The sequence below is a fragment of the Bos grunniens genome, chromosome 5 (genome assembly GCF_055505025.1).
Source record: "Bos grunniens cultivar Pamir isolate PY7600 chromosome 5, Bosgru_T2T1.0, whole genome shotgun sequence".
NCBI lineage: Eukaryota > Metazoa > Chordata > Mammalia > Artiodactyla > Bovidae > Bos > Bos grunniens.
The window spans coordinates 72,515,798-72,543,195 of NC_141169.1; the positions used below are offsets into that span (position 1 = coordinate 72,515,798).

The 27,398-nt window shown below is 42.6% G+C and overlaps 2 protein-coding genes across 6 annotated transcripts in view; one reads left to right on the forward strand and one right to left on the reverse strand.

Moving 5' to 3' along the window:
- The window catches only part of SYN3 (synapsin III), a 496,131-nt gene that overhangs the window by 388,801 nt on the left and 79,932 nt on the right, over positions 1-27,398 (reverse strand). For all 3 annotated transcript variants that reach the window (XM_086401179.1, XM_086401180.1, XM_086401182.1), the window contains exon 4: positions 17,187-17,278. In XM_086401179.1, coding sequence (XP_086257305.1) covers positions 17,187-17,278 — 92 coding nt within the window. The remainder of the gene's footprint in view (positions 1-17,186; positions 17,279-27,398) is intronic.
- The window catches only part of LOC147372399 (uncharacterized), a 33,444-nt gene continuing 6,934 nt past the window's right edge, over positions 889-27,398 (forward strand). The window contains exons 1-2 of one of the 3 annotated variants that reach the window (XM_086401194.1): positions 889-4,782; positions 5,940-6,041. In XM_086401194.1, the coding sequence (XP_086257320.1) occupies positions 4,215-4,782; positions 5,940-6,041 (670 nt within the window). In that variant the 5' untranslated portion in view covers positions 889-4,214. Of the gene's footprint in view, positions 4,783-5,939; positions 6,042-17,411; positions 17,500-27,398 lie in introns of those variants that run through there. The other 2 variants (XM_086401195.1, XR_015164050.1) reach the window with 2 other exon arrangements.

The window sequence follows — 27,398 nt, forward strand, 5'->3', positions numbered from 1 at the left end:
AAAAAGTCTCAGTGTCTACTGCCAGGGGCAAAAGTATTTATAAGAATGTATGGCCCAGGGCTAAAGCTGTGTTTCATGCTTTGGGGGAAATAAATTACAGTAACAGCTAAGATTTATTGACTACCAACTACATCAGTTCAGTTCAGTTCAGTCGCTCAGTTGTGTTCGACTCTTCGTGACCCCATGGACCGCAGGACGCCAGGCCTCCCTGCCCATCACCAACTCCCGGAGTTTACCCAAACTCACAGTTTACCAAACTAACTACATCGCAGGTCCTATTATAAGGCCTTTTATGAATTAGTGCTTCTCACTAGGACATACTATTATCTCTGTTGTATCTGGGCAAACTGAGGCACAGAAAGGCCCATCAGCTTGCCCAATGTAAGTGACAGAGCTGGTTTAAAATAAAATGAAGGGGGATTTCCCTAGCAGTCCAGTGAATCGGACTCTGCACTTCCATTTCAGGGGACACAAGTTCAATCCTTGGTTGAGGAACTAAGATCCTGCATGCCACATGTCACAAACAAAAAAAAAGTAATCAATTAAAAAAATTAAAAAGATACAAACCCAAGTTAATTGCGGAAGTAGGTTGTGTAAGCATAGAACTGTCATGAAATGACATAAAACAGATTAGCTGTGACCAAGGACCCAATCATGGGGGAAGCAGTATGGTAGAGCCCTTACAGCCATGAGTTCTGAATTAGCCTTCCTAGATTTAAATCCTGGCTCCTCCACTTTCCATGTGACCTCAGGCAAGTTGTTTAGTCACTCTGTGACTCAATTTCTTTATCTGTAATATAGGAATAGTAACAGGCCATACAGTTTTTAATCAATGTATGTTTCAGAATAAAGAAGGACAGTAGAAACTTCTAAAAGAGCAAGGCTGGGGTTTCAAATGGGGGTGGGGGTCAAACCTGGCACCCAACCCACAGTTATCAAAGACCATGCTAGAGACCGGCAACGACGAAAACATGACCTCTGCCCTCAAGGACCTCCCAGTCTGGGTGGGAGGATAGGTACAAATGCAGAAAATAAAACAAATGGCAAGATGTAAGAATCAGTTATTCAAACAAAATGGTGCTAGTCACCACGCTAGCCAGTAGGGATGCAGTGACTGGCAAAATAGACAAGATCCCTCCCCTCAAACAGCTTATAGGCAGGGACCACAGACAGACACAGCAGTAGTGCTGACTGCTGTTCATTAAAATATAAAGCAGGGAGTGGCTTAGAGATCCACAAGGGAGGTTATTTCAGATAGGATGGTCAGAGAAGGAAGTGGTGGCATCTGAGCAAAGCCAAAAGTCGTGAGGAGTGAGCCATGTTTATATCTGGGAGAAAACCTCTTCAGTTGTGTCCGACTCTTTGCGACCCCATAGACCATCAGGCTCCTCTGTCCATAGGATTCTTCAGGGCCACCAGGGTCCTCTGTCCATGGGATTCTCCAGGCCAAGAATACTGGAGTGGGTTGCCGTGTTCTCCTCCAGGTGATTTTCCTGACCCAGGGATTGAACCTGCATCTCTTATATCTCTGGCATTGGCAGATGGGTTCTTTACCACTAGCGCCACCTGGGAAGCCCTTCCCGGGCTGAGAATAGCAGGTGCAAAGGCCCTCAGGCGGGGAGAATACACATGACCTGTTTAGAGAATGGCACAAAAGAGGATTGGTGTGGTTGATGGGAAGGAAGGGGGAGACAGAGGAAGTCTAGACTACAGGGGCCTACCGAGCATAACCACGACTGTGAACTCCACTCTAAGAGAGATGCGAAGAACTCATGGGCTTGGCATCTGATTTAATTTCAGAAGAATCACTCTGGCTTCTGTGTGGAGAATGGATTGAATGGGGCCATGGTGAATTAAAGTGTCCTCAAATTCTCTGCTGCTCCTTTCATCAACTGGTGGGGTCTCATTAACTCTAATTGCCCCTGGCCCTGTCTCTGACCACTAGCATGTGGCAGAAGTGAGGCTATGGAGCTTCTAACTCTGACCTCTTCAGATATTAATATTTACACCTTCTATCCTCTTGTAACTTGTCCTTCTGTAAAGCAGCTGCTATATGAGAAGTCTGACATCCTGAGACGACACTGCTTTGAGGAAGTGCAATAGCCACGGGGAGAAAGAGAGAACAGGTGGACGAGCATCGAGGCACCAGAGACATATGAAGGTGACAGGACTGTCCAGCCCAGCCAAGCCAGAGGGCAGGCACAGAACTGCCCGTCCCTGCCCGACCCAGATTCCTGACCCACAGGCCTCAAGCAAATAAAACGACTGAGGTTTTAAGCCATCAGGTTTGGGGGCAGTTTGTTACACAGCTACTGATAATTGAGACAGAGGCAGGGAGGCTAGGGAGAAGGGTACTGCAGAAATCCAGGTAAGGGAATGAGGCGATTGGTCTAAGGTAAGAATGGTGGTGTGTGTGTGTGTGTGAATGTGTGTGTGTGTGTGTGTGTGTGTGTGAGTCACTCAGTAGTGTCCAACTCTTTGTGACCCCATGGACTGTAGCCCGCCAGACTCCTCTGTCTACAGAAATCTCCAGGCAAGAATACTGGAGTGGGTACCCTATCCCTTCTCCAGGGGATTTTCCTGACCTAGGGATGCAACCTGGGTCTCCTGCATTGCAGGCAGATTCTTTACTGTCTGAGACACCAGGGAAGCAGGAATGGTGATAGGGAATAAAAAGTGCTGACATGAGAAAAAGTTACACACCCATCATCACCATCAGGAGCAACTCAGGGGTCTGGAGACCCCATACCCATTGGGCATGGTGCTGCCTGCTTTCTCTCTGCCGCTCCCTCGTTCAATGAAGGGTTGATTGTCCAGGACTGACTTCCTTGTTAGAAACTTCACTGCCATCAAGACAAACACTGCAGAAGGTAAAGAGATATTGTCCAGAATGCCCCCAAATAGGCTTAACAGCATAGAAAAGCTCTTTATTAGCAAAATGAAGACATGTCCCAGAAAAACTGTTCATCTTAGCCTAACATCTAATGTGTACGCTCTACTTCATAATTTAGCAAGCATGCTCAAACCCATTGCCTCTTTTGATTCTATCTACTGTTCTATGAAGTCAGAAATACCACCTCAAACACAAATGAGGAAACACACTCAGAAAGGAAGCAATTACTATTCTATAGCCCCATAGTCAGTAACCAGTAGAGCTAGACTTTGAACCTGTAACTTCTCTACACAAGTTCAATTTTTTTTATATGACTGTTCTAAAATTTCCACATTTATTTTAAAACCATACAGATTAATATCAAAGGATCATTCCATGTTAGTTGTCTGCTTGCAGCTCTTCTTCACAGGCTAGCTGTACAATGGATTTTAAAGCAGAGTCCTTGGACTCCTGGTCTTGAAACCTTGTAGGTAGAGCTTGACAACAGATTCTCGGGCCACACCCAGGAAAGAGACTTTCTGGTAACGGGGCACAAGCATCTGTGTTTTAATAAATAAGCTGGAGTGGGGAGAGGAGTCTTAAATTATTCTCCTTCATGGGAAAGGCTGAAAGTTACTGAACTGCTAGGTCAATTAGCCCTCAGGAAGCAGACAGACATGCTTAAATGAAGAGACAGAGTCTGACATTTAGCAAACTGTAAATGGATTGCTCCTCCATGCTGTCTGGGTGAGGAAGGGATCCTAGACAGTCTCCTCCTTCCCCTCTGCCAGACTCACCCTGGGAGTCAGGAAAGGAAGAGTGTGCAGGATGAGTCGTGGGGTGGGAGGGCGAGGAAGGGGCAGGCTGAATACCAGCAGAGCACCCAATGTTTCAGGCATTAGCAGACTTTCCCATTTGGCCCTCAAAGTAGGCAATACTTCCATTTTACAGTTGCAGAATGTGGGAGTCAGGAAGTGAGGTTACTTGGGCAGTCATACAAACAGTAAGTGGGGAACGTAGATTCAAAGCCAGGGCCACCTAGCACCAATGCTAGTGTTGCTTCTGGTATCAAGTTCTGCCACGCAGATGGAAGGGTAGTGTGATGTGAAGACATGGGAGTCTGAACCCCACACTCCTGCTCATTCGCTGTGTGACCATAGACCTAGGCCCTACCCTTCTCAGAAAGTATCCCTTCATTAAAAAGGGGGATCAAATTACCTGCCACCGAGAAGTTCCCTGGTACCCAGCAGCTTGTTAGTAAAAGGTGATTGCTTCTGAATGCAAAACAGAATGCCCAAATCAAAAGGGTGAAGTGAACACTGGGCAATTTCTCCCCACCCAGATGGTGTCAGGCTGGGAGCAGGTGCCCGGGAGGGCGGAGTGGACTCAGCACTGGAGCCATTCCTGGGAGCGGCAGCAGCAAGTGGGAAGGAAGGTGCGTGTGGGGAGGGCAGGGGCTCTCCGAGGGCCTCCCAGGTCTCTCGTCCCCAGTTCTATGATCCTGGGAAGCAGGAGCCACACTGTTTTTCCCCATCAGTGCACCGCTCCCTCTCCTGGGGGAGTTGGCAGATCCGCAGCTGGCCTGTTGGCTGGAGATGCATGGGCAGCGGAGCCTGGCATTTCTTTACAGGCTCTCACTGTCTCTCTCTTGTGCTGCTTTCTTCCCGTTCCCACGCCCCACCTCTGCAAGTCCCCAGGGATTCTGCTTTCTCCTGCAGTGCTGAGGGCAAAGGCCCTGGACGATGAGATAGACCGGGCCTTCCCCCTCCAAGGCTGCTCCGCCGGGACCCTCAATGCCTCATTGTCTCTGGCCTCCCAGACCCCATCCCCTCCTGGGGAGAGAACGCGGTGGGCGGTGTGCTGGTCAGCAAGTCCATGCCTGGTGCAAGCTGGCTGGAGTCCTCTCACTGGTGAGCTTTTTATTTTGCAAAGTTGTGGGATTCTTATTCATTCGAAGAGTCGGTCAGTCTTGAATGCCTTCAGCAAAGATTTTGGCATTGTGCCAGGCGCTGGGGGTACCACTTATAAAAACAGTCCTTAACCTGATCCTCAAGGTCTAGTTAGTGGGAGGCACGAGAAGTAAATAGCAATTACTAATCTCCTGAAGTGATCACAGTAAGGGATGAGCAGTAAAGGCAAGAACACGGAGCTGTTAGTTAAGGGCTGTTTCATTCCTTCATTCACTGAACAAATAGTTACTGAGAAACTGATATGCGACAGGCACAGTTCTAGGGGCTGGGAATACAGGGGAAGCAAAACAAAGTCCCTGCCTACAGGGTTTTCTCTTCTAGAAAACAACACAATAAAATAAATTACATAATAGCATACTCTATCTATATTTGTAATATAATCAATAAAAAATACTGATAGATTGTATTAATATGATACACATTATAATAATTATAACATTAACATTATTAATGTGCTTCCCAGGTGGCACTAGTGGTAAAGTACCCGCCTGCCAATGCAGGAGACATAAGACATGTGGGTTTGATCCCTGGGTCAGGAAGATCCCCTGGAAGAAGGCATGGCAGCCCACTCCAGTATTCCTGCCTGGGGAATCCCATGGACAGAGGAGCCTAGAGGTCTACAGTCCATGGGGTTGCAAACACTTGGACACAACTGAAGAGATTTAGCACATGCACATGTATGCACAAACTAATTGCATAAAGCATACAATTGGTATATAATAGTTTATATTATATAATAATATTACATTAATATGTTGTATTAATATATCTAATCTATTAAGCTATCAATCATCTATATATCATCCATCTATTTATTTACCTATCCACAGTTTCAGGCAGTGACAACTGCTTGAAGGAAAAGACTACATAGTTGAGCTTCGACTGTGGGAATGGCATGGTCTGGCAAGGTCTCTCTGAGGAGGTGGCATCTGATCAGACACTTCAAAGGAAGTAAGAGTGTGTGATATAGTGACATTTGTGGAGTGCTTTAGGAGAAAGGAAGAGCAGGTACAAAGATTGTCCCTGAAAGGTACAGACACGGTCCTACCCACTCATGTGTTTAACTCTCGGAACTAAGGGTATTTCTCACTTCACAGATGGGGAAACCAAGAGCTGGGGAGGTGGAAACACTAACTCAAGGCCTCCCAGCTTGCAGCAGGGAGAGCTGGGACCCACTCCAGGCGGCCTGCTTTGCCCAGGTAAGGGGACTTTTGGCTGTGAAGCCACCTACCTGGGCAAGTCCTCGATGCTTTTTTGCAAAGAGGAGGGGTGCCAAATTCAACTTTGCAGAAGAAGGCAGAGAAAGGCACATGAGTAAACCAGGTTGGGGGGCGGTCTCTGCCTTCCTCCTTGGCCTCTTCTGGCCCCAAAGCTGCCCCTCACCTGTGTGCACATCCATTCAGGGTCAAGAGAGAGAGAGGGTACTGCCTCTCCCAAGTCCACATGGCTCACTCTGCTCACATTATTTATTCTATGCAGGTCTCCTCCTGCACGAAGCCTCGCCTGATGACTCACCTCAAATACCAATCACCTTTGAACTCTTCTTTGGCTTCAGCCTTTGCTCACAACCTGCCATTAGACTGCATATTTGTTGTCTAATTTGTTTTCAGTTTCTGTAGCTTAAATCTCAGCTCCACAAAAACTATTGTCTGTTTTGTCCACTATTGTATCCTCTGTGCCTGGCACATCTTCAATGCGTGAAAGAAAGGAAAGGAGGAAAGCTCAGTGAGTGTGTAGCCACTTAAGAGAATTAAAGGAAAGAGAATTAAAGGAAACACTTTTCCAAACAGACACAGGCACCAAGAAGGGAGAGCAGAAACTGGGCTCATTGTAATTTGCTGGAGGGTACCTGGCACTCTAAATTTGCTCAATAAATATTTGTTGCATGAATGAATATCCGGAATTTGAAACTTCAAGTTCAGGAAGCTCAGAAGACTTTGAGCAATTATGTGTGAAATAAACATGATTTTATAATATTCTTTGGTGAGATGTCTGAGAATTCTCAGGACAGAGGTTCAGGATGGAGAGCTGATCCTGACACAAAAGGATGATTTAGACAAGACATCCTCCTCCCTGACCCCTGGGGCACAACTTGCCCATCTGTAAAATGAGGACACACAGAAAACTCTAAGGGACTCTTCTAACTCGGGACCTCTAAGACTCTGTAAAGTAACTTCTCCTCTGGGCCAGGCCCACACATCTCCGTCTTGCCCCAGACATTCTCCCTGGAAACACTAAAGCTAGAGCGGGTACGGGGGCGGGTAATTTCTGAGAGTCTTCAGTGCCTCTCCTCAAGTTCTTGTGTTACTTATGCTTGCTGGCTCCCTCTCTTCAACCCTCTCTGAGGTCTGACCTTCTAATGAGCAGAGACACATTATCAGCCGCCGTGGTTTGAACGGGTGCCTGTAATTTAGTGTTGCCTAATGCGGGACACTGAGAGCTGGGCTTGCGTAATTAGGCTGGGACCTCATTAACGTCTGCCTCCTTGGGTGTTTTTCATTCTTGGTTTCTCCTATCCTGTATTTTGAATCCCATCTGGCTGTATGGACACGGCTGCCCTTTTTTTTATTGCTCCATTGTGAAGCCAGGCTTGAATCTGGGCCCAGAATGGCCACAGCCATCCACAAAGCATTAATGTTAACATGCCCTGGAATGGCCCCTGCTCTGCTCTCTAAATACAATTACGCAACTTTACTGACAACCTGGGTTGTCTGAGTTGCTCTTGAGCACCTCAAGCTGGCTGGCAGTCCACTCTAAGTTTGGGTGTTTGACAGAAACCAGAGTAAGGGGTGCTATCAATTTAATTACTACAATTATCCATGATTTAGCCAATTCATGTGTAATACTTTGCCATTTACAAAACACTAGTAGAACCTGGCCTTGAGCAGAGACGTGGGCTGTTTTGTTTACCGGAGATTCCTAAGAGAGTTATTCTCTTCTGGCACCCGCCTGCCCCCACCCCATTCTTCACTGCCCTGCTCTGAGCCCCAGAAGACTGAACTCTGTGGACAGTTCTATTGGGCTCTTTTGCTCACTGGGCCAAAATGAGGCCCAAGCAGGAGACTGGAGGGCAATGGTGCTTCTTTCTAGTGCCCACCGTGCTTCAGTGCCAAGACCTTGGAGGTAGTTAGTTCCTCGACAACTACTGCTTCAATTACACGGCTCTCCTGCCCAAGTATAGATGAAACCTTCCAGACTGAGTCTATTCTACTTCCTCTCCTTGTCCCTTCATCCCTAATGATGATAATGGCTTCTTGCTGTTGTTATTGGAGGCCCCATGTTCCCTGAGTCCCAATATTCTTCTATAAGTGATTGCTTCATTAAAATCTCTTTATTTAAATTATTTGGGGGTGTATTCTGTTTTCTGCCTAGCGCATGTCTGATACAATTCTTAATATCTGAAATGGAGCCTGGAACATAGAATAGGCCCTTAATAAACACCTGTGGGATGAATGAATGAACAAACTTTCACATATAACATCTCATTTAATTCTTTTGAGACTATATAAAATAATACAATCAACTTTAATAGATTAAAAAGCAGAAAGAGGTAGAATCTCATATCTGAGCAACAGATTTCTGAAGGAGAGCAACACACATCCTGTACCCTAGATGAGCCTAAGCCAGCCTCAGCACCCAGGAGAAATCTCTACTTCCTGCTGTTTCCTGCACAGACCCAGAGTCCACTCAAGTCAGCCTGGGGTGGGCTCAACAGGACCGGTGCTGTGGAGTGGACAAAATTTATGGATTTAAAGACATTTGGGAACTCACTTGGCATAAAACCAGAGACCTGGATTCAAATCCAAGTGCTACCCCTTTCTTCTAAAACGTGTATATATTCAAGGTGTACAGCGTTATTTTGTCACGTGTTTAAGATGTACAACATGGTTTGGTATATGCATACATTATGAAATGAAAACCATGATCAAGTTAATTAACATATCTATCACTTCACATACTTAACCCTTTTCTGTATGTTAGAAAAACACTTGCGATATAATCAGTAGATTTCAAGTATACTATACATATACTATAGTCGGTATGCTGTACATTAGGTCTTCAGAACTTATTCATCTTATAACTGAAAGTGTAGGTGTAAACCCCTTGACAAACATCTCCCCATTCCTCCCACTCACCAGACACTAGTCACCACCATTCTATTCTTTGTTACTATAATTGCAAGTTTTTTAGATTTCACATATAAATGAGATCATGCAATATTTATCTGTCTCTGACTTAACTCACTTCGCATAACGTCCTCTAGGTCTATCCATGTTATTGCAAATGGCAGGACTTCATTCTTTTTTAAGGCTGGATACCATTTATACACACATACACAAACACACATATATATAATTTTTTAAATCCATTAATCCACTGATGGACATGTGGATTGTCTCCACACCTTGGATACTATGAATAATGTTGCAATAAGCATAGGAGTAGAGATATCTTTTCAACATAGTGATCTTATTTCCTTTGGATATGACCCAGAAGTGAGATTTCTGGGTCATACAATAGCTTTATTTTTAATTTTTCAAGGAAACTCCATACTGTTTTCCATAATGGCTGTACTAATTTATACTCCCGCCAACAATCCACAAGGACTCTCTTTTTTCCACATCCTCACCCACACTTACTTTCGATTTTGGTATCAGTCGTCCTAACAGGTGTGAGGCGGTATCTCACTGCGGTTTTGATATGCACATCCCTGATGATTAGTGATGTGCAGCAGCTGTTCATAGACCAGTGGCCATTTATATATCTCATTTGGAAAAAAAAGTCTGTTCAGATCCTTCACCCATTTTTGAAATTAGGTTATTTGGTTTTGCTATTAAGTTGTTATGAGTTCTTTATACATTTTGGATATTAACCCCTTAGAAAAATGGCTTGCCTTTTCATTTTGTTGATGTTTCCTTTGCTATATAGACTTATTTTTAGTTTTAGATTAGTTTTCTTCCTGTGATTTATTTCTGGTTTCATATAACTGTGGTCTGAACAAATATCTGATGTGACTTCAATCTTCTTAAATTTGTTAAGACTTGTTTTGTGCCTAACATATAATTTATTCTGGAGAACATTCGATATGCACTTGGCAATGTATATTCTGCTGCTCTTAGATGGAATGTTCTGTGTATGTCTGTTGGGTCCATTTGGTCTAACATATAGTTCAAGCTTAATGTTCTTATTGATTTCTTGTCTGAATGACCCAGTGATGAAAGTGGGGTCTTGAAAATCTCTATTATTATGGTATTGCTATCTACTTTTCCCCTCATATTTGTCAATATTTGCTTTACATTTTTATGTGCTCTAATTTTGGGCACATATATATTTACAATTGTTGGATCCTCTAAATAGATTGCTTTTTCATTGCATGATGTCACTTTTGTCTCTTACTACAGTTTTTAACTTAAAGCCTATTTTCTCTGAAATCAGCACAGCTATCCCTACTCTGTTTTGGTTCCTATTGGCATGGAATATCTTTTTCCATCCCTTCACTTTCAGTCTAAGTATGTCTTTAAAGCTAAAGTGAGTCTCTTTTAAGCAACATCTTTTTTCTTTTAATTCATTCAGTCATCCTATGTCTTTTCATTGAAAAATTTAATCTATTTACATTTAAAGTAATTATTTAAAGTATCATTGCCATTTTGTTTATTTACTGTTTTATTTTCTTAGGCCATCTTCTATGGCATGTGGGATCTTAGTACCCTGAGCACGGATTAAACATTCACCCCTTGCATTGGGAGCATGGAGTCTTAAGCACAGGACTGCCAGGGAAATCCCTGCCATTTTCCTAAATGTTTCTTGGCAGGTTTGCAGTTTCTTTGTTCCTTTATTCCTCCCTTGCTGGTTTTCTTCATGACTTGATACTTTTCTATGCCTGCATGCTAAGTTGCTTCAGTCGTGTCCAACTCTTTGTGACCCCACGGACTCAGGCTCCTCTGTCCATGGGATTCTCCAGGTAAGAATACTGGAGTGGGTTGCCATGCCTTCCTCCAGGGGATCTCTCCAACCCAGGGATCGAACCCTGGGTCTCTTATATCTACCTGCACTGGCAAGCAGGTTCTTTACTACTAGCAATACCTGGGAAGCCTACTTTTCAGTAGTAGTTTGCTTTGAATTCTTTGTTTTTCTGTTTTGTGTATCTCCTGTAGGGTTTTGCTTTATGGGTACCATGAGGCTTACATAAAACATTTTATAGTTACAACAGTCTATCTTAAGTTGACAACCACCTAACTTTATTTGCATATAAAAACTACTCTTTTATTTGCCCCTCCCTACAGTCTATGTTTTTGATGCCACAATTTATATCTTTTTTTGTATATTCATTAATGAATCATTGTGGCTATTGTTATTTTTAACACTTTTGCCTTTTAACCTTTTTACTAGACTTAAAAGTTATTTACACACCACTACTACAGTATTAGAGTATCCGAAGGAAATGGCAACCCACACCAGTGTTCTTGCCTGGAGAATCCCAGGGACAGGGGAGCCTGGTGTGCTGCCGTCTATGAGGTCACACAGAGTCGGACACGACTGAAGCGACTTAGCATAGCATAGCATAGAGTATTCTTAAAAAGTGAAAGTGCAATTTGCTCAGTCATGTCTGACTCTTTGCAACCCCCTGGACTATACAGTCCGTGGAATTCTCCAGGCAAGAATACTGGAGTGGGTAGCCGTTCCTTTCTCTAGGGGATTTTCCCAACCCAGGGATTGAACCCAGGTCTCCCACGTTTCAGACAGATTCCTTACCATCTGAACCACCAGGGACGCAGTCTTTATCTGACCAAATACTTACCTTTATCAGTTTTATAGGGGCTTCTATGATGGCTCAGATGGTAAAAAAAAAAAAAAAAATATGCCTGCATTGGAGGAGACCCTGGGTCAATCCCTGGGTTGGGAAGATCCCCTAGAGAAGGGAACGGCTACCCACTCCAGTAATCTTGCCTGGAGAATTCCATGGACAGAAGAGAATGGAGGGCTACAGTACACGGGGTCACAAAGAATCAGACATGACTGAGGGACTAACGCTTTCACTTCTTTCATCAGTTTTGTTTTCATTTTACTAATGAGTATCTTCTTACTTTTCCAAGCTCCCCTCCCACTGTCTAAAATTCAGATTCTGGGACCTCAATACTTGTCTAATGGTATCCGTGCACTGCTCATATGTACACGACTTTAACGCCTCTCTGTGTGCACGCGTGCTATGTTGTTTCAGTTGTGTCCAACTTTTGCAACCTTACAGACCACAGCCTCCCAGGCTCCTCTGTCCATGAGATTCCCTGGGCAAGAATACTGGAGTGGGTTGCCAGGCCCTCCTCCATGGGATTTTCCCAACCCAAGATCAAACCCGTGTATCTTATGTGTCCTGCAGGCAGGTTCTTTACCACTAGCACTACCTGGGAAGCTCTTACTGCCTCTTTAAGCAGCTCTAACTACAAAACAGTCTTCCCCTTGTTAAAGAGGCAGACCAGTAAGTGGTGACACAAATACTACGGGACCAAGTACCTAGGCCTGAATCCCTTACTGGCTGGAGACCTTGATTCCATTACCCAACTTCAGTCTTCTCATCTGGGAAAAGTGGATGGTAATAGTACACACTTTACAGGGCTGTTGAAAAGGATGAAATGAGTCAATACATGTTAAGTGCTGGGGACAGTGCCTAGCACATAGGAAATGCTATAAAGTGTGGGTTAAGTAGATAAAAATTCATGAATTCTGTATGTGCAAGTCAAGCTGGCTTCATCAAAAAGAACTTTTTTTTTTGGCTCTAGTTTGGAGATGAGCCTGGAGTCAAGGGCTTGAAAAACATCATCAGGTCACTGACTCTTATTCTCTATCTTTGCTGTGTTTTCCTTTGCTTTTGCTTCATTCTTAGCAGATCCTTCCCTCCAGGACAAACAGCCATGGCCACCAGCAGCTCCAGGAGACCATTCCACTGGCTCAGCAGCCCCAGCAGAACAAATATGTCTCTCACCCAAGAATTCCAGCAAAGGTCTCACATGAATTCTCATTGACTTGGCTTGGGTCCCAGGCTCTCCCTCCTAAACAGTGGGATATTCTGATTCTAGGCAAGGGAGAAAGCAAGGGAATTCCAGAGAAACATCAACTTCTGCTTCATTGACTACACTAAAGCCTCTGACTGTGTGGATCACAACAAACTGTGGAAAATTCTTAAAGAGCTGGGAATACCAGACCACCTTACCTGTCTCCTGAGAAACCTGTATACAGGTCAAGAAGCAACAGTTAGAACCAGACATGGAGCAATGGACTGGTTCCAAACTGGGAAAGGAGTAAAACAAGGATATATATTGTCACCCTGCTTATTTAACTTACATACAGAGTATATCATGTGAAACCCCAGGCTAGATGAATCACAAGCTGGAATTAAGGTTTCCAGGAGAAATAGCAACAATCTCAGAGATGCAGATGATAGCACTATAATAGCAGAAAGTGAAAAGGAACTAAAGAGGTTCTTGATGACAGTGAATTCTTGATGAGTGAGTGAAGTCACTCAGTCGTGTACAACTCTGAGACCTCATGGACTGGAGTCTTCCAGGCTCCTCCATCCATACGATTTTCCAAGCAAGAGTACTGGAGTGGGTTGTCATTTACTTCTCCAGGGGATCTTCCCGACCCAGGGATCGAACCCAGGTCTTCTGCGTTGCAGGCAGACACTTTACCATCTGAGCCACCAGGGAAGCCCTGGTGAGGCCCCTGATGAGGGTGAAAGAGTGAAAAAGTTGGCTTAAAATTCAACATTCAAAAATCTAAGATCATGGCATCCAGTCCCATCACTTCACAGCAAATAGATGGGGGAAAAGTGGAAACAGTGACAGATTTTATTTTCTTGGGCTCCAGAATCTCTGCAGATGGTGACTAAAGCCACGAAATTAAAAGTTGTTCACTCCTTGGAAGGAAAGCTATGACAAACCCAGACAGCATATTAGAAAGCAAAGACATCACTTAGCAGACAAAGCTCCATATAGCCAAAGCTATGGTTTTTCCAGTAGTAATGTACAGATGTGAGAGTTGAACCATAAGTAAGGCTGAGCACCCAAGAATTGATGTTTTTAAATTGTGGTGCTGTAGAAGACCCTTGAGAGTCCTTGGACAGCAAGGATCTCAAACCAGTCAATCCTAAAGGAAATCAACCCTGAACATTCACTAGAAGGACTGATGCTGAAGCTGAAGCTCTAATACTTTGGCTACCTAATACAAAGAACTGACTTATTGAAAAAGACCTTGACACTGGGAAAGACTGAAGGCAAAAGGAGAAGGGGACAGCAGAAGATGAGATGGTTAGAGAGCATCACCAACTCAATGGGCATGAATCTGAGCAAACTCTGGGAGATAGTAAAGTACAGGGAAGCCTGGTGTGCTGCAGGCCATGGGGTCACAGAGTCAGACATGATTTAGTGATTGAACCACAACAACAACTTGAATCCACTACTGCTTCCAAGGGTGAATCTCCCCTACAATGTTTGGGTATCCTCTGACCATGGGAGAAACAAGGATACGAGATGGGGGACAGAAGAGCTGTGAACTGAGGGACAAAGAGAAGTCCAATGTCCCTGCCCATCTATGGTTAAGGGTGGCTGAAGACATTCAGTGGGCTCAGGTGAGGGACTATTTACCAATTTCTATAGAAAAATTTCAGTATTTTAATAACCAGTACCGCTGTACACACCATTCAGATTATCAGCCTGTTGATATATATTGATTTAAATTTATCACATTAGTGGTGTTATTTATAATACCTGTTCTGCATTGGCTTTTTTCCTTTTGTCTTCTCTTATTATTTCTATTTTTCTCTTATCACCTTTAAGTACTACATTTCATTTCTATTTTTAATAATTATCACAGAGATAACCTTTTATTATTCTTTAATTTTCATTTTTAACTTCTTGAAGCCTATTAATAATCAATATATTCAGTTTCCTCTTTGATAATACAAGGGCCTCAAAATATCTTAATTCTACTTAACCCCAGAATCTACTTACTGTGGTATATTTTAATCCTTCATATATTTTTCAAATCCGTAAGATATTATTATTACTACTGTTTTTTGGAGATAACATTTATTAACATTTCCACCTTCTTTGTTCTTCACGTCTTCATGCTGCTTTATGTTATAATGAGATCATTTTCTTTTTCTTGAAGTACATACTTTACAATTTCCCTCAGTGAGGTCTTCCTGAATATTTTTATTTTGCTTATTTCATAAAATACTTTCACTTCATTAGCACCTTTTCAATGCTGTTTAATATGTCATTAAACACAACATTTGTAATAATGTTGGTTATTGTAGTTTTCCTTTCTAGACGTTCTTTTTGATTTTAATAAAATTTGTTCTGTCATTTTTTTATAGTTTCCTATTCATTGCAGACATCTTCCAATCTGATTTTCAACTTAATATGTAGGATTTTTTTCTTTTAAGAACGTGTGTCTGATCATTCCAATATATGGTGTCTTTTGAGGGTATCTTTCTGCTGTCTATATTTCCTGTTTCTTCTCATTCATGGACTTCCCTGGTGGCTGAGAGGTTAAAGTGTCTGCCTGCAATGCGGGAGACCTGGGTTCGACCCCTGGGTTGGGAAGGTCCCCTGTAGAAGGAAATGGCAACCTACTCCAGTATTCTTGCCTGGAGAACCCCATGGATGGAGGAGCCTGGTGGGCTACAGTCCACAGGGTCCCAAAGAATCGGACATGACTGAGCGACTTCACTTTCATTTTCTTCTCATCCATGATGTCCGTGCCTTATTATTTTTCACTATGTACTAGACATTATACAAAAAATGATCTGCATAATTATTTGAAGCCGAGGATGAAAGTGCCTTCCACTACACAGGATTTGCTTTTACTTCTTGCATGTAGGGATTACCATAAATTAAGAATAATGCTCGAGGTTCCCTGGAAGGTCAATCAAAGTGCAACGCAAGCTGCAGTTACTTGTGAGGACTCATATACCTATGGTTCACATTTACCTTGAGATGTAGTCCTTTGAGGTCTCAGCTTATTTTGGGGAGGCCCTACCATTACATCCTAAGTAACCCTGGGTATTGATTTCTTTTTCCCTTGCCCCTGCTAGACTATCAAAACCAATTTTCAAGTTTGTTGAACTTAGCAATACTCACAGCAAAAATGAAGCTTTTGTACTCATTTCTCTCTCTGGATTTCCACTTCCCCATCATTCTCTTCCTGGCAAGTTACTACCATGTCAACTCTTTGATGGCTTTGAAGGTATAATTATTTACAACCAGCTTTGAAGCTGTTTCCAGATAATCTAGAATTGGTCAACCATTATTGGAAATAGGAAGCCATGTAGTGTCTTCCTTGGCACACAGCAGGTACTCAGTAAATGATAGCTGAATTAGTTGAATTACAATTTCCTAAACATACTCCCTTTTTTTTTCGTTTGTATCAGAACTATTTCCTATTCTTAAAACACATAGAACGCCCATTAGAACAAATACCACATTTTCCTCAAATTTATTCCTATTGTCTCTACTTTCCTAAATATGAATCCTATTTCTTCTCCATCTGAATCCTCACAAGACCTGGTCTGTATCATTCTCTCAGTACTTAACTAGATAAAAATGTTTTAATATGCTCTTTATTGCTCCTCCAGATTTATACTTTCTTGACATTCCTGGGCTTCTGAAGAATTCCCTCATGTCCTGTCTAGCTCAGCATATATTACAGATTTGGGTGGGTAGGTGGGAATATTATATCCAGTACTATTATATCCAGTATTATTGGATAATATAATGGATAATTACCCATTATTATCCATTATATATCCATTAATATATTAATATTATATCCAGTATTACTATATTATATCCAGTACTTTTAGGTGTGAAGTCCTGAGAAGAGAGTCTCTGAACATTTATTCTTCCCTACTGCTGGAAGAAGGATGCAGCCTATTTAAAAAAATCTCTTATATTTGTACAGCACTTTATAATTATTAACAATAGGGCGTTCTCACATACTTGCCTTCTACTTTCATATTCACTATCATCATGTGGCAGATGAGAATCAGAGGGCAAGAGAGAGTAAATAATATTACTGAACAGAGCCACAAAGTCAGAAATGAAACCCAAGTCTTCTTTCCCCAAGCCCAGGGATCATTCCAGGGTACTCAGCTGCTTCCCCATATTATTTGTGCGTTAGTCATTAACGTGTAATAACACCTAAACTCTTTGGAAGCATACATTCTATACAAGAAAGCATGTGCAGTACAGGCGTTAGGTTGCAGGCAACAAACAGAGGGGTTGGCTCTGAAGGTACTTCATACACACCTCTGGAATGAAGGTTTTCTGCACCTTGGTCTTCCTTACCTCACAACCTTGGTTCCATTTCTCATGACTTGCATGTCCACCATACAGCCCCCCGTAACATAGGCAGCTAGATTCAACTCTGAGAATTCGGCCTAGAAGAGAAAGCAAAACAATAAGGATTCACAAAATACTGGGGATGCCAATGACTCGAAACATTTATATGTGCCAAATATACATTTAAATCTCATGTGAAATTAGTAATATTATTTATTTCCCTTTTTTGAAAGATGAAGAAGCTGAGATGCAGAGAGGCATGGGGACACATCCATGGTTACATCGCTACTAATTTCTACCTCCTCGAAGGTGGAAGAAGGTACTCTAACTCTAGGGGAGTGGACAGGCAGGGGGAGAGAGAGATAGGAGGTAGTGGTATAGAGAAACTCCATAGTTACCAAGAGAGGGGCAGAGACAAGAGATATAAGCAGTATTATTTTTTTTGGTCCCCACTAAGGAGTATTCTTCATGTTTATGTACCAACTACAGTGTCACATTTGTGTTTTATTAGACATTTCTATATCCTTCTAAGTTCATCTTTTTGTTGGCTTATTTGGTTGAGCAAGCTTTAAAAATCTCTGTTGCTATTCCTATAGAATGTGTGTATGCTAAGTAGCTTCAGTCATGTCTGACTCCATGCAACTCTATGGGCTGTAGCCTGCCAGGCTCCTCTGTCCACAGGATTTTTCAAGCTAGAATACTGGAGTGGGTTGCCATGCCCTCCTCCAAGGGATCGAACCTGCATTTCTCATGTCTCCTGCATTGGCAGGTGGGTTCTTTACCACTAGCACTACCTAGGAAGCCCTTTCCTGTGGAATACATCCCTCCTACCAGATTATATGCTTCTTGGGGGTAGTGACTTGATGTTATAACCATTTCCTAGGTTTGCCATAATAACAAAGTACCCCACTAGGTGGCTTAAACACAGAAAATAGTGCTTTCTCACAGCTGTGGAGGCTACAAGTCCCAAATCAAGATGTGGGCAGCACTGGTTCTTTCTGAAGGCAGTGCAAGAAGGCTCTGTTCCAAGTTTTTCGCATTGGCTTGTAGATGGTCACCTTCTCTCTGTCTCTTATCAGTATGTTTTTCCTCTATGCAAGTCTCTGTAGCCATTCTACCAGTAATACTGGATTAGGACCCACCCTACTGACTTCACTTTAACTTGATTATCTCTGAAAAGATCCTATCTCCACATACCTGTGTCCAAATAAGGTCACATTCTGAGGCACTGGGCCTTAGGAGTTTAACACATGAATTTTAGGAGACGTAATTCAACCTGTAACCCCACTCTAGAAAATGCATAATACTACACTGACTTATACAGAAACCAAAAGCTATTTCTTTGGATTTAATGAATAAAAATAACTGCTCACATACATGCAACACTCACTATGTGCCAGGTACTGTCCTAAGCATTTTATACGTATGAGTTCATTTAATCCTCATACTTGTCTACATGAAAAACCAAGGCAGAGAGAGATCAAATAACTTGCACACTGTCACACAGTAGGTAGCAGAGCCAGGATTTAACCCCAGGCAGTCTGGCTCCAGCCGGTCTTTTAACTGCAGCACCCCACTGTCCCCACTGTTTAGCTAAATAAGGCATTAGGTGGACTGCAACTGGGAATTTTAGGGACCTAAAAATAAACCACTCAAAGAGAAAAACAAGTTTACATTGAAGGGAAATATCATTTCATGGTGATATAAATGTATCCCCTTGGAATCATTTACCAGAAATTATGACCAAAGACCTAGCTATCTTCCCAGATGGCATTAAAGCAAATCCAGAGTGCTTGTGTCTCTTGTTTTAATTAATAACCTCATTATACTGTGGAAAGGTGAAAAGCAAAGACCTCTGTAATGAGGCCAGGTTGGTAAACAGTGGTAATGACCCAGTTATTAAATCTAATGCCTTAAAAATTCAGCCCATCATGTTCAAGATATTTCACTGGTTAAGATTACAAAGAAGAATTAGCGAGAAAAGTTGCTTGTGTGGAGAAAAAACAAAGTTGCAACACAGAATTGCTGGGCACAAGATATACGAAGAAAAGGAGTGAGTCAGAATCTTGGATGGTAAAATCTCCAATTAGATGGCAAAGACCCAGAGGCTATCTTGCTGCTTAAATGGAAAGAGAAATACCTGGATAGAAGACACCCTCGGGCTTGGATATACAAGTCAGAAGTTCATCTGGTTCAGATCTGAGTGTCTGCAGTTGTCTCCTAGTCATAGTTTATGAGTAATTTTAGGAGGTAGATTCCTGGGTTATAGGGCAGCAAGCCTCTGCTAGATCAAGCACAGATAGCTGGAGTAGCAAAGAAACGACACTTTCCAATTTTATCTTTCTAAAAATTTCAACAACCATGAAAATGAACATAGAAGTATCCAACCATCTCTCCTTCAAGACAGCAGGATGACCCTGCTGGTAGAATCCTAAATATCAGGGCCTGGAGAGCTCTCATAGACTGTAGTGGTTAAATGGATTCCCCTAAAAGATATGTCCGAGTCCCAACCCTTGATACCTGTGAATGTGACTGTATGGAAACAGAGTCTTTGCAAATATAATTAAGGCTCTCAGATACTGGATGAGAGTGGACCCTAAATATAATAAGGTGTATTTATAAAAGAAGAGAAGGGGAGACAGAGGGACCAGGAAAGAAGGCTGTATGAAGATGGAGGCACAGACTGGAGTTACACTGCCCCAAAACCAAGGAACAACAGGACTTACTAGAAGGTGGAAGAAGCAAGGAAGCACAGTATTCAGAGGGAGTACAGATCTGTTGACACCTTGATTCCAATTTCTGGCCTCTGAGAGGATAATTTATTTTATTTTAAGCCGCCAAGTTGTAGTAATTTGTTACAATAATCCTAGGAATGTAATAAAATAATTTTGGAAATTGGATCCAATTTTAGTATTGCATGCAAAGCTGTCAGGGTTCAAAGAATGTCAACTGGTTTAGGTAAGGCTCCTGTATCCACTTCAGCAAACACATACTTAAATGCATGTATACACACACACACAAAATAAAGCACCACTATGAGAGTCATGTTTCTGCATTTTCTGATGTAAGTTAACCTTTTGACCTCAAAGACATTTTGGTCCCAATTATTTCTAATATGATGTCTCTTTACTATATACTAGGCATGCTGGTATAGATAAATAAATATTCAAAGCAACTACATTTAAAAGTAACTGCTCAACATGTGATGATTTTGGTCCAGTTACTGACTGCTTAGACTCTCAGTTTTGACATCTCTAAAATGGAGGCAATGATATCAGTGGTGAGTGAAGATTCAAGATAGTGTATATGAGACACCTAGCACAGAGCTGAGACATACATAGGAGGAAGATGTCTATAAACAGCTATCAGTATTATATTCAAATATTTAACTGTCTTAGTGAGAGTAAATTGAAATGCATAAAAAAGGGTATAACCAGAAAAAGGGAAACCTTTTCAAATATTTATAACATAAACAATTTTTAAAATATGAAGGCATACAATATAAAGAGTAAAGATTTCTCCTTAATTAGGTCCACAATGGAGTAATAGGGACTATATTTACACTCTCATCTTAAACTTGGAAAGCCAGACAAAATACATTAATAGTTTTCAGACACTGAACAACAGGCATTGTAGGACTATGACCTTGCAGAAAGGAAACACATGAAATTACCTGTGACTGCCCTAGCTGACTGCCTGGAGGCAGTTTTCAGGTGTAGGAGAACGCAGTCAGTGCCCGTAGTCTGACTAAGCTGAAGAGACAAATGTTAGAATTCAGGGAGGCTGAAGAAGGCAATGGCACCCGACTCCAGTACTCCTGCCTGCAAAATCCCATGGGTGGAGGAGCCTGGTAGGCTACAGTCCATGGGGTCGCGAAGAGTCGGACATGACTTAGCGACTTCACTTTCACTTTTCACCTTCATGCATTGGAGAAGGAAATGGCAACCCACTCCAGTATTCTTGCCTGGAGAATCCCAGGGACAGAGGAGCCTGGAGAGCTGCCATCTATGGGGTTGCACAGAGTCAGACACGACTGATGCGATTTAGCAGCAGCAGCAGCAGAGGTGGCTAGAATTTGCAGGGCAGAGTAAAGATACAACTGTACAGAAAAAGGCCTCCAGGCAGATCTGTGAGTCTTTGGCTGCGTACTGATATGAGCATGCACGAAAGGAAATTTCTCAGGGCCAGTAACATAACTATCAGAAAAGAGTAGACTCGTACTCCATAACACACACAAGGCTGGGGATAGTTCGTGTTCTCACCAGGTAAGTGTAAAGACTTTGTAGCAAGAGTCGAGTTCTCAAAAATTTAGTAGTGGGGCTAAACGAGCCCTGGATCACAGTGTGCTCTGGATCTAGGATGATCAATTTGTCCTAGTTTACCTAGAGCTTTCTCAACTTTGCAGAAGCTCCCCTCAGTCTCAGTTTTTCAAATTTGATGAAAACTATAAACCTACAGGCCTAAGAAATTTAATGACTCCCAAGCAGAAGAAATATGAAGAAAACCATACCAGCGTACGTAATAATCAGCTTACTAACAAACCAGTGATGAACAGAAAACCTTCAAAGCAATCAGAGGGGAAAAATATACTTTATATCAAGAGAGGCAAAGAATTATAGCTGGGCTTCCCTGGTGACTCAATGGTGAAGAATCCACCTGTCAATGCAGGAGACACAGGTTCAATCCCTGATCTGGAAAGATCTCACATGATTTGAAGCAACTAAGCCCATGTGTCACAACTACTGAGCCTGTGCTCTGATGACTTTTTTCTTCAAAGATTTCTTAATTTGAATTAGAGTCAAGTTGTTACAGTCTGCCATGCCTGTAGGCACCTTACTTTCACTTTACATTTTGCCATAAAAAGTACATTTGTAAATACTCTCGGACTTGGAAGGAAGTCTGTTCCTTTTGTGTCAGTGCTTCTCAAGGTGAATAATTGACTGCAAGACAATAGTATGAATTATGGGAGTTCATCACACATGAAGAAGTAGAATGTGTAACAAGAACACAAAGATGGAAATGGAAATGTACTGCTAAAAGGTCCTTACACTGTATATAAAGTGGTATAACATTATTTAAAGATCAGTTCAGTTGCTCAGTCATGTCCAACTCTTTGCGACTCCATGGACTGCAGCACATCAGGCTTCCCTGTTCATCCCCAACTCAGAGAGTTTACTCAAACTCATTGATCTTGATTAATTAAAGCTATTATAAACCTTAGAAGAATGCCTCAAAAAAAGAGGGATAGCTAAATTAAATTTCACAAATTTTTACAGATTGATGGATCTTAATTGATCTGTGCTTGCATAATCAATATCAACTTCCCAGATGGTGCTAGCGGTAAAGAACCCACCTGCCAACGCAGGAGACATAAGAGACATGGGTTTGATCCCTGAGTTGGGAAGATCCCCTGGAGAAGGAAAAGTCAACCCACTCCATTATTCTTGCCTGGAGAAGCCCATGGACAGAGGAGCCTGGCGGGCTACAGTCCACAGGGTTGCAAAGAGTTGGACACAACTGAAGCAACTTAGCATGAGCAATTAATATCAAGATGAAAATTGGTAACAATTCCAGCCTCCCTGAGTACTCTGTCAACTTCAATATAACTGACATCAACTTTCACACCATGATGCTACCACTTGGGTATCTTCTATTTCTATAGCTTAGTTTTGTATGTTCTTGAACTTCATATGAATCTCAGAGTATATACTCTTTGGTATTTGCATTTTTTCACTCATCACTATATCTGTGTGATTCACTCATGCTGTTGGGCTTAGAATAAATCATTTTATTTTTGTGTAGGGCTTCAGTGCCTGCACAGGGGTGTGTGCTAAGTCTCTTCAGTCGTGTATGACTCTTTGTGACCCTATGGGCTGTACCCTGCCAGGCCCCTCTGTCCATGGGATTCTCCAGGCAAGAATACTGGAGAGGGTTGCCATGCCCTCCTGTACAATAATACATTCATTGGTTCTGCTGATGATGGACACCTGGACTATTTCTAGTCATTGGCTATTAAAAAAGCTGTTATGCCCATTCTTCTACATCTATTTTGAAGGACATACACTCTCATTTCTTTTGGGTATATTCCTAGGAGTGAAATTATTGGGTCATGGACACCAGTGAAGACAGGCAGGTTTTCACAGCAGCATATGTAAGGTCTTTGTATTTTGTTACACTTGCTAAAACCGGGTGTGGGAGGTTTTCAACACTGATCTCAACGATACCTGAAAATGCTGGACTATCCGAGTTTTTCTGTTCATGACTTTTATTAAGCATTTGCATGGAGGAATCAAAGAATAGTGGAAAAGAAACTGGTTTGAGGTCTGGGGTCAAGGGATCTAAATTTCAGATTTAGCACCAACCAAGTGTATGGCCTTAGGCAAACCCCTCTTTCTCTCTCCACTTTAATCCTCTTCATCTTCAAAATGAGTTATCATCAACTGAGTCAATTATGTCCATGGTCTGTTTCATTTTCACCTCTCTTTCTTAACCAGTGTCTCCCAATGATCATGGAACGAAAATACTATTACCACAGCATACCTTATGAAAAAGAAATGCCAAGCAATCATACTTTTATTAGAAAGCTGTTTACCGCTTTATATCCAGTTCCTGGTACACAGGAAGTACTGAAAACGTACTTGTGGAATGAAGTGTTATTTTTATACTTTGTAGATGAGTGGACAACTACAATACCTACATATGCTAAATAATTCACCTTCTGAAACTGCCCCACTGCCAGATCCACTAGACCACAGCAAGGAGGAGGGTGGTTCCAGGTAGAAAGGAGGAGAAAGACCCAATCTAAGTTTTCATGAACAAAAGCACAGCTGAGCCGCAGGGCTCTGGGGCAATGAAGCAGTGAGATGCCTTCTGCTGTTGGAGCATGGAGTATGTGGAGGAACACAATAGAACAGAGCTAGAAAAGTGGGTGGGAGGCCAATTCTGAGGATTTTGAACTCCCTGTGAAGGAACAGTACTCTATAGGGTATTAGTATTCTATTGCTGCCACAACAAATTATCACAAATATAACAGCCGCAGACAACACAAATGCATTGTCTCACTGCTCCATACACATCAGAAGTCCATGTTAGCTCAGCTGATTTCTGTTCTAGGTTTCACAAAGCCAAAATCAAGGTATCAGCCATCTGGACTCTTTCTGGGAGGTTTTGGGAAGAATCTGCTTCCAAGTTTGCTGAATTGAACTCTCTGCAGCTATAGGACTGAGGTTTTACTTCCTTGCTGATCACAGCTGGGAGACTGTCCGAGCTCCTTAAGGCTGTCTGCAGTTCTTGTCACATTGTACTCCCCATCTTCAAACTTGTCATGGCATGTCAAGTCCTTATTCTCCAAAGTTTTCTGACTTCCCTTTTGTCACATCTTCCTCTCTAGCCAGATAAAGTTCTGTTTTTAAGGGCTTCTGTGGTCAGACTGGCCTACTTGGATAATCAGAGATACTCTTCTTAAAGTCCATAATTGTAATCACATCATCATCTCCCTTCTAAGTATCATTTTCACAGATTCCAGGGATTAGGGTATAGTCATCTTTGGGAGACCACTGGGAAATACGAAGGGCTGTGTTATAAGAGACTGATAAATATTTAACCACAAGTATTTACATAGCACTTTCTAAGTTCCAGACTCAGTTAGTTATGGTTGGAATCATATCCATTAACAAGACCTCTTCTATAGCACCCTCTATCACAAGGAAATACAAGCACCTGTTTATAATTAAATACATATCCAGCTCCAGGAAAACACGTGCACACACACTCATGAGTGCACACATCACACACAAACAAGATGGAATGCATTCAGTTTCCTGAGAGTCTTTCATGGGTTCTCAGTGGAACCTAGAAAGTATGTGATGCCAAGCAGATAATATCACTGAAAGCATGGGGTATTCACGTTTAGTTACCGATAATTGCATTTGCAATGATAATGTTGTTGATGATGGAGTAGAAAATGGTGATTGCAATCATCATTATTATAGTAAGTTGAAGGATGCTATTGGGCCAACAGATCAATGCGAAAGAAACTGAAATTGGGACTTGGAATTGGATGAGTGACTGGAATGTACACAAGAAACCGAAAATGTGTGGGAATGTGGAGGTAGCAGCTATCAGCCTTGACCATGAAGCCTGACTGAAGGAGGGGGGATTTCAACACAAAGAGCTGTTGTCCAGAGTTCCTGAGAAAGACAAGATGCTGGCAGACAGATTGTTCTGGAATCCAAGGGAGGCTGATAAGATACTGGAAATTCTTGTTAGTGAAGACCTATCTGGTCCAGACTGTACCCTTAAACCCTTACAGTCTGCCCCTTTCCAAGGCCTTAGACACCCTTTGTAATTTGCAGGAGGGTAAAAGAGAGAGACAAGAGAGACACATAGATACTGGGCTGATGGCAGAAGGTGGGCAGCCTCCAGGACCTTTCCTAATGCTAGAACAACTTCTCACCCTCTGCCCTTTTCTCTACGCTTTCTCACCTCATAAGGAGGAACTGTTAATCTAGTGCTCAGGACATCATAATGCTGCCTTAAACAGTGGGCAAGGTCATTGCTGGGTTGAAAACCAGGCAATCATGTGTGATTCTGGAGTCGACATTCTGCTTCTCTCCAGCTGAGTGCCTGCTGAACTGGGTGGTCCTCATGTTAACTTCCTCTCTCCTGCCTTGTAGCTCCTCAGAGAAGCCACCCTCAGCATCCATTTTGCTCTCAGCCACCCTCTCTCCCATGAGTTTGCAGCACTGAACTCTGATTCCAAGGAGACCCAGATGTCCTGCTCTTTTTTCCTAACTGTGTTTGTGGTACTTCAAAATTATTTAGCAATACGTATTTAGTCTAAGTTGGAGAAGGAAATGGCAACCCACTCCAGTATTCTTGCCTGGAGAATCCCAAAGGAGGAGCTTGGTGGGCTACAGTCCACGGGCTGCAAAGACTCGGACACGACTGAGTGACTTCACTTTCACAGGGCTTCCCAGGTGGCGCTAGTGGTCAAGAACCCACCTGTCAATGCAGGAGACATAAGAGTGCAGGTTTGATCCTTGGGTTGGAAGATCCCCTGGAGGAGGGCATGAAAAACCACTCCAGTATTCTTGTCTGGAGAATCCTACGGACAGAGGAACCTGGCAGGCTACAGTCCATAGGGTCACAAAGAGTCTGACACAATAGAAGCAACTTAGCACATTTAGTAAGTAACACTCATAAATGGGACATTACAGGTAAGATGCTGCAAGGAGAAGGAAATGGCAACCCACTCCAGTACTCTTGCCTGGAAAATCCCATGGACGGAGGAGCCTGGTAGGCTGCAGTCCATGGGGTCGCTAGGAGTCGGACATGAGTGAGCGACTTCACTTTCACTTTTCACTTTCATGCATTGGAGAAGGAAATGGCAACCCACTCCAGTGTTCTTGCCTGGAGAATCCCAGGGATGGGGGAGCCTGGTGGGCTGCCGTCTATGGGGTCGCACAGAGTCGGACACTACTGAAGTGACTTAGCAGCAGCAGCAGCAAGATGCTGCACTGCTTTGGTCTGGAGCTGATTCAGGCAACCCTGCACAGGGGTGGTGGGCCTAGGCCCTCTAAAACTTATTTGCTCTTCCTCCTTGTGTTTTTGTCTACTCTAGGAACCTGCAAAAGGGGTGGTGGTAGTAACTGTCAAGGTAGGATTAGGGCATTCTTGAGTCCTCTAACAAGTTTTCATCAAAATTCCACCCTAATCCCTAACAGATTGTTATGTTTACTCTTGGGAAGGAAAGTGTGTTATTAACAAATTCCTTTTAAAATAAATCAGCATTCTGCATGCACTGTGATCTTCTTCATTTCTTTTTTTCTTTTTAAATTTACTTGGCTGCACTGGGTCTCAGTTGCAGCACTTGGGATCTTCGCTGCGGTATGGAGGATCTCTTAGTTGTGGCATGAGGGATCTAGTTCCTTGATCAGGGATTGAACTCGGGCCCCCTGCATTGGGAGCATGGAGTCTTAACCATTGGATCACCAGGGGAGTCTCTTCTTCACTTCTTAAGTTCTTTCACAGGGTCTTATAGAGACTCGTTAAAAGCATAAACAACAGCAGCAACAATAATAAAACATTAAACACAGAAAACCCAAGCTTTACGCAGGCTGTGAACTCCTACAGGATTTAGGTTCTTTGACACCTCCTTCCACCATTCCCTGTCTGCCCCTGTTTCAACTCACTCTGTCATCGCCATGCCATGCTGGC